This window comes from Adiantum capillus-veneris, chromosome 3, assembly GCF_014529385.1.
Source record: "Adiantum capillus-veneris isolate H3 chromosome 3, ASM1452938v2, whole genome shotgun sequence".
Classification (NCBI taxonomy): domain Eukaryota; kingdom Viridiplantae; phylum Streptophyta; class Polypodiopsida; order Polypodiales; family Pteridaceae; genus Adiantum; species Adiantum capillus-veneris.
Window position 1 is genome coordinate 153,825,263 of NC_140933.1, and position 13,396 is coordinate 153,838,658.

A 13,396-nucleotide genomic window follows, 5' to 3' on the forward strand; every position below is an offset into this window, starting at 1 on the left:
CCTCTTGAGGCTTCTTCTGCAGCGGCTATACCACCTCTTCCTTCAAAGCCTAATGAGGCTCATGGGGATGTTGTTGTACCCAAATGTAGTTCAGATGGAGATGCGATTCCTCTTGTTGTGCTTATGACACAGTACGAGAAAAGTTTTCTACCTATTGGACACAATAAAATATGTTAGGATGTCCGCAAGACTGTGAATCAAGAGATGGCCTTAGTATTGATTGTATATCTTATGCAATTTGGGATCACTCCCCTATGGTGATCAGCATTTTGTATTTATCTTGTGGACTATGTCCTTGACGTGTTTATTTTGATAGAAGATTTCACACAATAAAATGTATATGTTGGGATATCTGCAAGACCAAGTACCAAGAGATAGCCTTAGTATTTAATGTATATTATATGCATCTTGGGATCACTCCCCTATGGTGATCAGCATTTTGTATATTTATCTTGTGGACTATGCCCGCCCTTGAGGTGTTTATTTTAATAGAAGATTTTTCCACACACACACACACACACAGAGAGAGAGAGAGAGAGAGAGAGAGAGAGAGGGTTACTAAAGTTTACTTTACACATAGGAGCAACAAGTATCGCACCATTCCAAGCAGTTTCTTGCTTCAAATGCATTTTTAAAGCTACTGCTCCTCCCATGGATTGTCCAAACAAAAAACACGGAAGCTTTGCATATTCTGGGCGGGCTGCACAACCAGGCATGTCAATGTCTTGAAATGTGATAGAACTAAAAACAAACAACAAATTTTAACCTCTATAGGGTAGATATAATAGGAGGTATCTTAAATAGAAAGCACCTTTGATACTTGAGTAGTTCTCAATAACATCATCCACAAGCCTGTTGAAATCTGGAATGTAACCATGGAGACCAGCTGAGAGACCACAACCAGGGTAGTCCATTCCGAAAACAGCATATCCTGCCTTTGCAAGGATTCGTGAGAAACCTATAATAAACAAGAGAAGTACATTGAAAACTTGCTGTAAAACCCGAGAACGAGTAAAACAGTAAACTGTTGAAGGCAAGTGCCTACCCTCAAGAAAGAAAGTACATGTATCACCATATCCATGGCAAATGAATACAATAGCTTTGATTTTTTCCTTAGCTGGAAGCCAACTTTTTGTAAATATCTCAATGCCCCTAGAATTAATCTGGTAGAACTGCACAGACAATCGTCGCAGTTTGTCAATACATACTTCTGCAAGGACAGAATTTGTGCCCTTTCAGAATCAAGGAACTGCTCTGCACTTCATGTCGAATAACAAAGGTAGAGTAGCTTTGAAGGGCATGACTGCTTTAAGGCTTGCATTGTGCAAGGGATCTCTCAAAAATATGAGGTAGCATAAAAATGGGTATTCACATATTGAACAGAGAACAAGTGCTTTTGTTTTATAGAAGACTTACAGATACAAGGTTTTGAAACTAGGCCTTGAAAGCAGTGCTATAGAGGGTTCACATATAGGGAACCACCCAAGAGCCAAATTATTCAGACATGAAAGCAAGGCCCCAAGTTATTCAGAGATGGTCAGATAAACAAAGGCGCACATTTCACAGGATGAATGGGGGTGTCACTACATGCACTCAGTAGCTGTCACAATTACCTGTGGAATGAATCCTCTGAGGTGTTCATTCCAGCAAACCTCTTTACTCCAACAGTAGTAATTACTAAATATGTATCTTTTTAACCTACAGAATAAGCTTAAACTAGTATACATCTTACCTCTTCAGCTTCTACACCATCAAGAGATTCCTGCATATGCAGCAAACATCTCATCAAAAGCTTGTACATAAAAAGAGAAAAAATCATCCACTGAAATCATAAGCATCAAGTTTTGCACTGACCCACGTGCCTGCAAGCAATATTCAAACAGCTATCTTTTGTGTAATGCACCACCGTCTAGTGTCTAATTCAGATGCTGAAAATTCATGTGCTGACAGCAAAAGCCTGTAGAACAAATGCATAAACAAAAGAAAATGCCATGGAAAAGAAAAAAAAGAGAGATTTTATCAACATTTGCAAAAGACCATAGCAAAGTGGAACAAGTCCATGTACAAAGTATATGTCCTCTGGACATCATGAAAGTGCAACCACAACGATATTATCCTCAATTATGTGTATGTAATGGATACAATACAAGAAATGATGGTAGTTGTGGGTGGGTGTGTTTGCCGGGGGGGGGGGGGGGGGGGGGGGGGGGGCTCTAAATGATGGAATGGATACAATACAAGAAATGATAGCAAAGTGGAACAAGTCCATGTACAAAGTATATGTCCTCTGGACATCATGAAAGTGCAACCACAACGATATTATCCTTAATTATGTGTATGTAATGGATACAATACAAGAAATGATGGTAGTTGTGGGTGGGTGTGTTTGCCGGGGGGGGGGGGGGGGGGGGGGGGGGGGGGGGGGGGGGGGGGGGGGGCGCCTCTAAATGATGGAGCTTTCTTATATTATAAGACTTGATGCAAATCCATATGCTAGGATAAGTACAACATGCTCAAAATGACCCCAATCAGCTCCATTTAGTGACATACCTCATACAACATAAATCCTGAGGTGAGTGATAAGCTCCTGGAAATGATGCTAGTAACAAAGCCAGATCTCCTGGATCTGGCTCTGATGTGTCACAACTAGATGACATGGCATGACCTAGACCAGACCTAACGAGAGGAGTCGTCCACTCGAACCGCCATCCAAGCAAAGAACCAAAATCTCACAATACAGCCCTGTAAAATGCGGCAGGTTCGCTGCGCAAATCACAGCGGAAAACACAGGTGCTGATGTGGCAGTTGTACAGACATGATGGCGTGACAACTTTTGCGTCAGATTTTGAAAGCAGTTGACTTGCTGAGTTTCACGCTTTCAGCCTCATAAAAAGCATGCCAAGGGCTGTTAAATATGAGCCTTGGAGGACTCACTTGGACTCTAGCAATTGCAAAGTTGTGGCAAGTGCTCCTCCTGGCAGTTGTATATATGATGAGCAATTGATAAAGAAATACCATAAGGGGGGCCTAGTTAGGGGCTACTACATCTTGGAGTGGAACTTTTCCACTTCATGCCTCATCTCAAGGGTGAAGTTTTCCTTTTGGTTCAACTGTGTGAAGTGCTAAAGTTGATTCTAGTTGTAGATTTCGTAGTTCATCAATGGTGAACACACAACTAGAAGCTATGGATTCAGACGAATATTTGTAATTTCTCATCAACGAGTTGCAAGATTTGCGCTCCGAACTGTCCTCAAGGTTCCTTTTACTTATGGAAGGGAGAGCCTTCCATTCTTAGTGAGAGAGTGCAATGGACACAAGCAAAGTGAGTGGACACTCTGCATGAAAGTGCATCAGACTGAGAGATAGAGAGAGAAGAGAATACGACACCATGGAGTTGTACAAGGTGGTCTCGTACAGTCACGTATGTTTTGTCCACGTACGAAGACGTACGGTACTCATCGAACTAGAAAATTTTATGTCGTACGACATTGTTACGTACGTTCAAAAATAAAAACATGCAATTCTTAACCCTAGATTTTAGACTTGGGACAATTAGACAATTGATTATCACATTGGACAAGAAGGCAACTTGCAAGTGCCAAGTGCCGACACTCAAGAGTTGAGAATCAAGACAATGAGACACAATGGACAATGAGACAATGAGACAATCAAGCAATGAGAGAGAGGGAGAGGGAGAGAGAGGAGTCTAATGGAATCCAAAGCAATGTGTGTGCGCGCGCGCGCGTGTGTGTGTGTGTGTGTGTGTGAGAGAGAGAGAGAGAGAGAGAGAGAGAGGCATGTGGGGGGGGGGGGAGATCCTAGGCTAGGTGGGAGGGATTTCATGCCAAAAGGTAACCCAAAAAACTCCCAAAAAAAAGCGCAGTCAATGGACTAAAAAACCACCGGACGCAACGGACGCCTTGACCAGACGGGACGACACCGGACGCCACCGTACGCCTCGTTCTGTCCGACAGACGAGAACAACCCTGGAGTTGTAAAACCCTCCTCCGAAGGCCCCACTCGATGGCGAGAGTGGTCTACTATTGATTGCACAATCTGATACAATGATGCTGATGTAAGTCTAATGGCTATGTCGATGTCGACAGTGTGGACGACGAGGATGAGACTACGGCTGAAAATTGCGTGCTTCGATGCTGACTATGGCTGGATTTTGCTACCTTCAAACTCTGTGTACTGCTGAATTTGCCTTGCTGAAAACGCAGGGTTGGCCATGCAAAAACGCTGATGCAAGTTGGCAAAATGCTGAAGTGGCTGGCTGTTTTCTGTGGCCTGAAAACGCTGGACAGCATGTCAAAAACGCTGCCTGCACTGCTGAAAAACGCTTTGCATGCTGGCTGAAAATCGCTATGATCTAGGGCTGAAAAACGCTAGACAACAAGAGGACCAAAACGCTACTGAAGGAGCCTTTTGTTGCTGCAGTTCCTGGCTGAAGACGCTAATTCAAGGGCCTGAAAACACTGGTTCAAGGACCTGAAAACGCTGGCTTTTTAGGGCTGAAAACGCCAGGCTATGTGGAGGGTCGTCTTGCTGAGAAGGGTTTCCAGAGGGCCTGCTACACTTGAGTGCCTGATGCTCTCCTTCTTCTTCTGACGGATAGTGCTAGCTTTGGTTTGCTTATATATTATCTTACCAAAATTGGCCTACCTAGTTCCCAACAAAAGTCACTTAATAAATAAGTGAAAAATGTCAAAAATAGGGAAAATAGGTTTAATGCACTGGAAAATTCCCTTTATGGATTCTGATGGAAATGCTGATGATCATGCTGTGTGCAACCGAAGGATATGCATCTAATCTAAGTGACTGGTCATGCACGGTCTGCGAACAGACTCACAGAAGTGCCAGATCACTTCCTATTCTAGACTGACTTGACTGACTGAACCCTGGTCATGATGTAGCTTGTCCACGGGCACATAGGGTTGGATGTGTCTGTCACGTGACACATCCCAACCCTATGTGTCCGTGGACAAGCTACACCACAGCAGGGTTCAGTCAGTTCAGTCAGTTTAGATTAGCAGTGATCTGACACTTTTGTGAGTCTATTCGTAGACCGCGCATGCCCAGTCACTTAGCATAGATGCATATCCTCCGATCGCACACAGCATGATCATCGGAATTCCCATCAAAATCCATTAGCATCAGTTAGGGGAATTTTCCAGTGCATTTAGCCTATTTTCCTATTTTTGGTTATTTTCACTTATTATTTTTAAGTGACTTTCCAACAAAAGTAGGTAGGGCAATTTCGTTAAGTTAATATATAAGCAAACCCAAGTTAGCACTTTCTGGCAGAAGAGGCAGCAGGAGCTTCCCGCTCAACAGGCAACTTCTCAGCAGTACCCTCCCTCACCATTAGACCATCGCCATCACCACCCCTTCCTTGGCGTTTTCCTCCCAAGTTTCAGCCATCGCCTACAATCTCTCTTCCTGGAGCTTGTTCCCCCTTCAGGCAGCCCCAAAAGCCAACGTTTTTGGGATTGCAACCACCAGCAGCCATAGCGTTTTTACCTCAGCTTTTCAGCCTCAAAAATGCAGCAGAACTTCAGCCCCTTCAGCGTTTTTCCAGCATGATAACTCAGCCCCTTGCAGCGTTTTCAGCAAGTGCAAATCTGCCCTAAAACGCAGCCTAGCAGGTGCAAGATCTCAGCGTTTTTATTCAGCACAGAACCTTCGACAAGAGCAGAGAATTTCAGCCATAAGTACAGCAAGAAAACAGTCCAATTCAGCCCCGAAACAGTCCAAGAAATTCAGCATATAGAAGATCCACAGTTTTCAGCCTAAGTCGTCGTCGTCACCACCGTCGTCGTCATCGGCATAGTCCCATTGCATCAGTCCATTGCATTCGCATTGTACACCTTTGTGCAATCAAAGTAGACCACTCTCGCCGACGAGAGTGGGGCCTTCAGAGGAGGATTTTACAACCTCTCTGGTGTCGTATCTCCTCTCTCCTTCTCTCAGTCTCATTCACTTGCACGCACAATATCCACTCACTTTGTTCGTGATCATAGCACTCTCCATAAGACGGAAGGCTCTCTCCTTCCCTAAGAACTAAAAGGAACCTTGAGCAATAAAGATCACTAATCTTGAGAAAATACAACATTCATTCCGCTGCACATTACAGTGTCACGTGACAATGCCTCCATCGGGACATGCCTTAGGTGTTACCTCCTCTGGCACCCAACAATTCAAGAGCTTCAACCTTGTAGTCAGCGGAATGTGTTATCCCTCTTCATGGTGTTTTTTCGCCAAACAATTGCACAACCTTCTCTTGTACCACCTTCACCCCCACCGCCACCGCCTTTTGTAATTCACAATTGGAACCCTTATGCTTACCGTATTATCCACCACCACCTATATGCTCTTCCTCAACCAAATATTTTTAAGGGTGGTGGATCTACGATCAGATTCCTTGCTTTTTCTAAAGTTAAAGATCAGAAGAAAGCTTCACAGTTTCTACAACAATTCGACAACATTTATTCACCTAGAAGTTATACTGAAGAATCCAAAATACAAAAGACTTGGCAAGCCTTCAAGAATGTTTTTATTCACACTTATCTCACATCCTTATTTGAAGTGCAACTTATAGCAAAATGGGAGAACTTGAAGCTAATAGCCACTGAGACTATGGAAGATTACAATCAAAGATTATGGGATGTATATCTCCCAATATCTTTCTTCAAAAATTTAACATTGGAGGATCAGTGTGTCGGCTATACTATTGGATTGCCTCCCAGCTCCAAGAGTATTGTCTGTCAAAGCAAGTCACCACGATGCAAGAGCTCATGGACCATGCTACCGTCGACTATAGACTTATGAGAGAGGTAAACTTGTCTATGTGCTTGAAAGGGTCCAAGATCCTCTTGCTAAGGATCAAACCCGACAACACCAATCTATTTCTACATATCATCGAGTCAACCTCAACAACAACATATAGACTTACTCCAAAACAACGTGAGACTCTTCAGCAAGAAGGCACATGTTTTTTATGTTTCTAGGCAAGACACGCTTCTCATACCAGTCCAAATAGAGTAGAGTAATGGGTTACAAAGTAACCTCCTGCCAAGAAAGCAAAAAGCACAATGGGATTGGTTCCATATATTTGCACCCTAACCCTGTCGAATACATCCAAGGAATTATGTCGAGCTTATAGCGAATGACAAGAGATGGTGTTCAATCAGGGAAGAATAGAAATTGGAATATTGAGGAGGCAATTGGGCCAAAAGATGAATGGCCATGTCCTTTGAACTCGTCGACTTTCCCATGTGAAGCATCTCCTGCTATCCCTGCATCTTGTAGATATGGTATATGGATGATTGTTTGGCATTTAGGGTCCGCAACTGCACCTTCAAAGCAATCCGCTTCATTGGAGAAACTCGATCCCAAATCTACTTCGCGTCCTTCATCAATCGAATGTGACTAATGACAAATGGTGTACTCTTGAGGATGATAAATGATCGAATCCAAGCATTGACACACTCCCATAGATTCGCTCTCGCTAGATCCCTTGGCTTCAGAAAGTTGTTGACAAAGCCTCCAAGCTCGTAAGAGTCGAAAACCACCGTCATGGTCGCTTTCCAAATGGCATAGTTGTCGCCATTCAATTGCGATCCAAGGGAAAGGTAGGAAGGGTAGGTATTGTCACAAGACGAGCACCGCGTGCCAATAGAAAAGAACAGACTAAACTGACTTTTAGCACTTCCATAACAACTGAACTGAAAGAGAGAAAGCACACACGACACGGAGTGGCGGAATTCCACCCCAGAGAGTACTGGCCCCAAAACTTGGCGCCCCTTTCAGTATTTCTTTATATTACTTGAACTCAGTACGATGCCGATACTCGCGCTCTGCACCACCTTACCGAAGCGTGCCAAAGAATCTCTGCACATATTTAAAGGCCCTTGGCCTCAAAAGCAGTTACATGAAAAGCAGTAAACTCAAAAGCATCTGGTCCAAAAGTGTTGCACCTAAAAAGCTGCCAGCGCGTTTTACGAAAATCCGTACAAGCTGCCACATCAGCACAATCAGTGCAAACTGCGGAATTTTGTACGGTTTGCCACGTCAGCAAGTCAGTGCAAAAATCGGAAATCGGTACAAGTTGCCACGTCAACAATCAACACGTTTTGTGCGATATCCGTACAGTTGCCACATCATCATCTTCTATGCATGTGGGTTTTGCTTTATTCTCTCTTTGTGTCACTTGGGCCCCATCGAACGGGGTCCCATAAGTTGGCGGGAACTCTTCTTTAAAAATAGGCCACTCCGCAAGGCTTTGTAAGTCGGTAAAACTTCTCCTGCTGCTTCAGCTTCTTCACTTAGGGTTTAGGCCTTTGAGCCAGGATCTACAGGTTGGCTCCGTTCTTCAGTGGCTTGACACGTCAGTAGTTTGTGACAGGTATCTTGATTGGTTGATCACCTACACCGGAGTAGAACTGAGACCAGTCTCCCCACTCTTCATGATTGTTGCTCCATCATGAACCGCTTGCCGTACCTCTTCATCATGGACCAAGTTAAAGTCAAAATCATCACCCCAAACTTGGGCATGCGAAGAAGCTAGGATAGGTTCAATGAAGAAAAACCTTCAAATCAGCCCACAAAAGCTTAGAATCAGCCCCAAGAGGGTGAAATACAGCAAGAACCAGTAGTATGCCTCTTTTCGTCGCAAAAAATCAGCACCAAGTACTCGCACAGATCAACGATCCGACTTGAGAACAGACCTTGGCTATGATACCATGTGAAAGGTGCAACAGAAAAGGTGAATTATGATCATTGACTCTACTACCGCAAGTAAATCTCCTCTCAGGACCAGGCAGCCACTCGATCTCGAATCTACCACGACAGATCTCCTCGGAAACGTCTTCTGTGTGTCGACCGCCTACAAGTGAACCTACAGAAAAAGGGGAAGAGAGCAGAGAGAGACAAGCGCTAGACAAGGGGTGTGAGATCATAGGCCAAAACGCCAAGCAAGAGAGAGATCGCAAGCACTTGGCAAAACGCTAGAGAGAGGAGAGAGGGTAAAAAGAGAGAGAGAGAGAGAGAGAGAGAGAGAGAGGGGGGGAGAGAACGCTCGCAATAACGTGCTAATGACAATATGCTGAATACAAAGGGGGGCAGAGGTTCCTATATAGGGACTCCCCAAATATACTCTACTCACAACAGAAAATCCCACAACCCATCAATAATGGGATCTGCCTAATAAATACGCAATATCACATAAAGTGATAATAAACTGCGTATATAAAAGGGGAGGGAAACTGCAGATCACTAGAGACTCTAACCTTGGGAAAACCTAGGAACAAGGGTCCTGCCTCATGCCAGCCTATCGGGTGGGCACACCATGTGGATGGTGCCGCCGAGAAGGTATGTCTACCTCAGGTACGGCCAGGCACAACCGCAAAACAGCCCCCACTTTCTAATTTGCTCCTGGGAGATAATGCAGCCACCCCCGCACAGGAAGGTGGGACTCTAACAATCGAGACACGAAGCGGCGGAATTCCCCATATGCACTGGCCCTAGAGTCTAGCGCCCCTTCCAGTACTTCTTTTTATATGGATAAGCATAGAGTATAATTGTCGGGGAGTCATGCACTATGTGATCACACACTAGTCTGCAACAGTCGAGACCCCCAAGGCTCCTTATAAAGGCTCCTAGCCCAAAAGCAACTGATGCAAAAGGCTCGCGCTATCCCTTAAAGCACGGCTTAAAAATATAGGGCACTCAACTTCTAGGTTCACATTGGCAAAAGAGTTGGTGGCCAAATCTACCACATCAGCACCGAAGATCTACCACAAATTCTGAGATTTGCCATGTCAGCATTGTACAGAAGGCTACGTCATCATCATACGCGATCTCTTTCTTTATCATCAAATGCAATCTCTTTCTTTCTTTGTTTTGTTGTCTCGCCGACCGAATCTAGTGCTACGTCATAACTTTTGTGACACTCACAAAAGTGGTGGACGACATCACTCGAGGAATTTACGAGTAGTAAATCTACTATCTTTCATCTTCATGTTTTCTTTTTGTGTTTTTTCATGTGCTTTCAAAGAAGAGAACTTTAGATGCTAAATCCAAAGAGATAATATTTGGTTATGCTTCTTGCTGTAAAGAATTTCATTTGCAGGATCCTTCTGTGTGATATTATTCTCATTTTATCAGCAAATGTAGATCATAAGATTATTAGCACCAGATACGAGACTCTGTTCACACATAGCCCGCACTACGACAGATCATGCAGTCTAGAGATCAATGCCAATTTGGCCATTTTCTAGTGGAGATATTGTGATCACTTCCGGCGAGGGGGCGGATGGAAACACAAAGATAACAGCAAACTTGAAATCATTTTATCAGCAAATGTAGATCATAAGATTATTAGCACCAGATACGAGACTCTGTTCACACATAGCCCGCACTACGACAGATCATGCAGTCTAGAGATCAATGCCAATTTGGCCATTTTCTAGTGGAGATATTGTGATCACTTCCGGCGAGGGGTCGGATGGAAACACAAAGATAACAGCAAACTTGAAAGCGAGAGAGACGACACGGCGCGGCGGAGTTCCAAGCCAAGACGCGTTGGCCCCAAAGACTGGCGCCCCTTCCGGTATTTCTTTATTCATTGATTTGCGAAGGATACAAGTCCTATTGGGTCCAGATCTTCCAGCTCTACATCCAGATGCGTGAAAGAATGGCCCTAGGGGCACTTATCAAAGAGTACAAGGGATGCTAAAAGCAGAGCCCCAAAAGCAGTAATCCTAGAAGCAATTTATCCTAAAAGCATCTGCAAGGAAAAGCTCGTGCAAATCTGCCTATTTCTGCCAGCAACGCAAAAAGCAAAAATCCGTACAGGCTGCCATGTGTCATCCTGCCACAGCGCAAATCATGAAAACATCCGTACAGCCTGTCCGCCAGCAGTTTTTAAGTTGTTGGGTCTTCTAGGGTGACTTTATTATTTAGGCCCCTCGGCAAACTTCATAGGTTGGATAGACTTCAATTTCTTTTCTTTTAATAGGGTAGGCTCCTCAATGGGCACTCGTAGGTTGGAGTTCCTTCACTTTCTTTCTCATCTTCTAGGTTTTAGGCCCCTTGGCCTAAATCTTCAAACACAGTCAAGTTAGTTCTAAACCAGAAGGTTACTCAAATGTATTAGAATCATGGCAGAGGTCACATATGCAAAAACCATAAATAGGATTCTAGATTTGACCTGGAGATTGGCATGGACCACCTTTCTAGGAAGAGTGAATCTAGGGCAGGCCAAACGAACGTACTGGACACCTGATGCGTCTATGACTTGACACAAAAACCCTAACCCTAAAACCCATCATATACCGTCTTCTAAAGCCAAAGCAATCATCCTCGATTGCAAAATACAAACAATGATCACACTTCTAACATTCATGCAACTTAAAATCTCACATATAATCATTTAGTCATGCATTCTTGTGTCATGATGGCCGTGCACACATAAAAGCTAGCTGCAAACATCTCAGGTGCGTCTCAAATCTGTCTTATGACCATATGTATCTTCGCCAACGCCTATAAAAGGTCATTGGATCTTGCTTGGGTGTCAATCACGCACCCAAGATCTTAGATAAGGCTTATTATACAGGGTTGTTCTCGTCCGTCGGACGGAACGAGGCATACGGTGGCGTCCGGTGTCGTCCCGTCCGGTCAAGGCGTCCGTTGCGTCCGGTGGTTTTTTAGTCCATCGACTGCGCTTTTTTTGGGAGGTTTTTGGGTTACCTTTTGGCATGAAATCCCTCCCACCTAGCCTAGGATCCCCCACCCCACCCCACCCCACCTCCCACATGCCTCTCTCTCTCTCTCTCTCTCTCTCTCTCTCTCTCTCTCTCTCTCTCTCTCTCACACACACACACACGCGCGCGCGCACACACACATTGCTTTGGATTCCATTAGACTCCTCTCTCTCCCTCTCCCTCTCCCTCTCTCTCATTGCTTGATTGTCTCATTGTCTCATTGCCCATTGTGTCTCATTGTCTTGATTCTCAACCCTTGAGTGTCAGCACTTGGCACTTGCAAGTTGCCTTCTTGTCCAATGTGATAATCAATTGTCTAATTGTCCCAAGTCTAAAATCTAGGGTTAAGAATTGCATGTTTTTATTTTTGAACGTACGTAACAATGTCGTACGACATAAAATTTTCTAGTTCAATGGGTACCGTACGTCTTCGTACGTGGACAAAACATACGTGACCGTACGAGACCACCCTGGGCCGCCTATAAAAGGTCAGTGGATCCTGCTTGTGGTGCCTGCCACACACCCAAGATCATAATCAAAATCGACCGTGAAGGCCGGTATTGTGTCATCTCTTCAAAAGTGAACCTTCGAGTAGAAAAATTGTATCTGCTCTTAATGTGGGGTATCTTGGGTAGAGGAGCAAGGATTTGGATTTCTCTTCTAGGAAGGGTTAGTGAGTACCAATTCTTTCTTCATAATGTGATAGCCCATTCTTGCGTGTGACATAAGTTGTCGCATATTTGATACCACTTTCCCTACACAGTAATCTCGTAGTGGAAAAGGTAGTCCTACAGTGTATTTCTCAATCTGTTCTGCAATAATCATGCCTTGAAAGGCGGCAAATAAGCTTCCAAAATCTTTGGTTGCAAATTGGAAGAGTGTCCGAAGGGTACATCCTGAGACCAGACCATGCTGCAATTAATAAGTTACTTGGAACGGGAACAGGGGGCTCCAGAATGGTAACGGAACGGGGAGGCGGGGACCGGAACAGGTGCGTCGGAACGATCCACAAAAAAACATTGAACGTCGGAACGGGAACGTCGGAACGATCCACAATCAACATGTCGCTTGTGCGCGTTAGTGGTTGTGGATGTAAATTGTAATGAGACACCTCATAACATATTAAGCGCATCACAAATAACATTATCTAGGAAGTGCAAAGATCGAAGAGCTCAATAGACAGAAAGATGGACTAAGAAGACCATGACTATACGTTCAAGCGTGGCTTATAAGGCAAGCCAAGGCGCTACAAAAAGGTGAGCACTGAGAACTCAAAGAAAAGATAAGAGTCGAGGCTCAAGAGTCGAGACTAGCCACTAGGGACTCGAGCTCAATACATAGATGCAAAATGCCAAAATGGAAAGATGTCAAGGGCCAAGGCTGAGGGCTCAAGGACCAGAAGAGCCACTAGCTTGCCAGTCTGTAGTGGTGGCATGGAGATCATGGATGTCATCCCAATCCTCATCCCTAACAAGCTTGTCCGCATCATCTAGCTCATGCAAAACTTCTGTAGATCCACCTCCCTCCCCAGGTACCTCAGCCTCTGCCTCCATTTCCCAATGCAGAAAGGGATCTGATACTTTGGATGCCGACTTGCAAAGCGTACACAAGTTTGCACTCACAAATACAAG

The 13,396-nt window shown here is 44.4% G+C and overlaps 1 protein-coding gene across 3 annotated transcripts in view; it reads right to left on the minus strand.

Annotated features, from left to right (window-relative positions):
* The window catches only part of LOC147461990 (caffeoylshikimate esterase-like), a 56,046-nt gene that overhangs the window by 36,177 nt on the left and 6,473 nt on the right, over positions 1 to 13,396 (minus strand). For 2 of the 3 annotated variants that reach the window (XR_015187661.1, XM_086509453.1), the window contains exons 2-5: positions 1,733 to 1,762; positions 1,046 to 1,172; positions 812 to 958; positions 570 to 700 (exon numbers count right to left, since the gene is read on the minus strand). Coding sequence is in view for 2 of the 3 variants with exons in the window: in XM_086509453.1 (XP_086365579.1) it covers positions 570 to 700; positions 812 to 958; positions 1,046 to 1,172; positions 1,733 to 1,762 (435 nt within the window). In the remaining variant the exon portion in view is untranslated. The remainder of the gene's footprint in view (positions 1 to 569; positions 701 to 811; positions 959 to 1,045; positions 1,173 to 1,732; positions 1,763 to 13,396) is intronic. The other variant, XM_086509454.1, reaches the window with a different exon arrangement.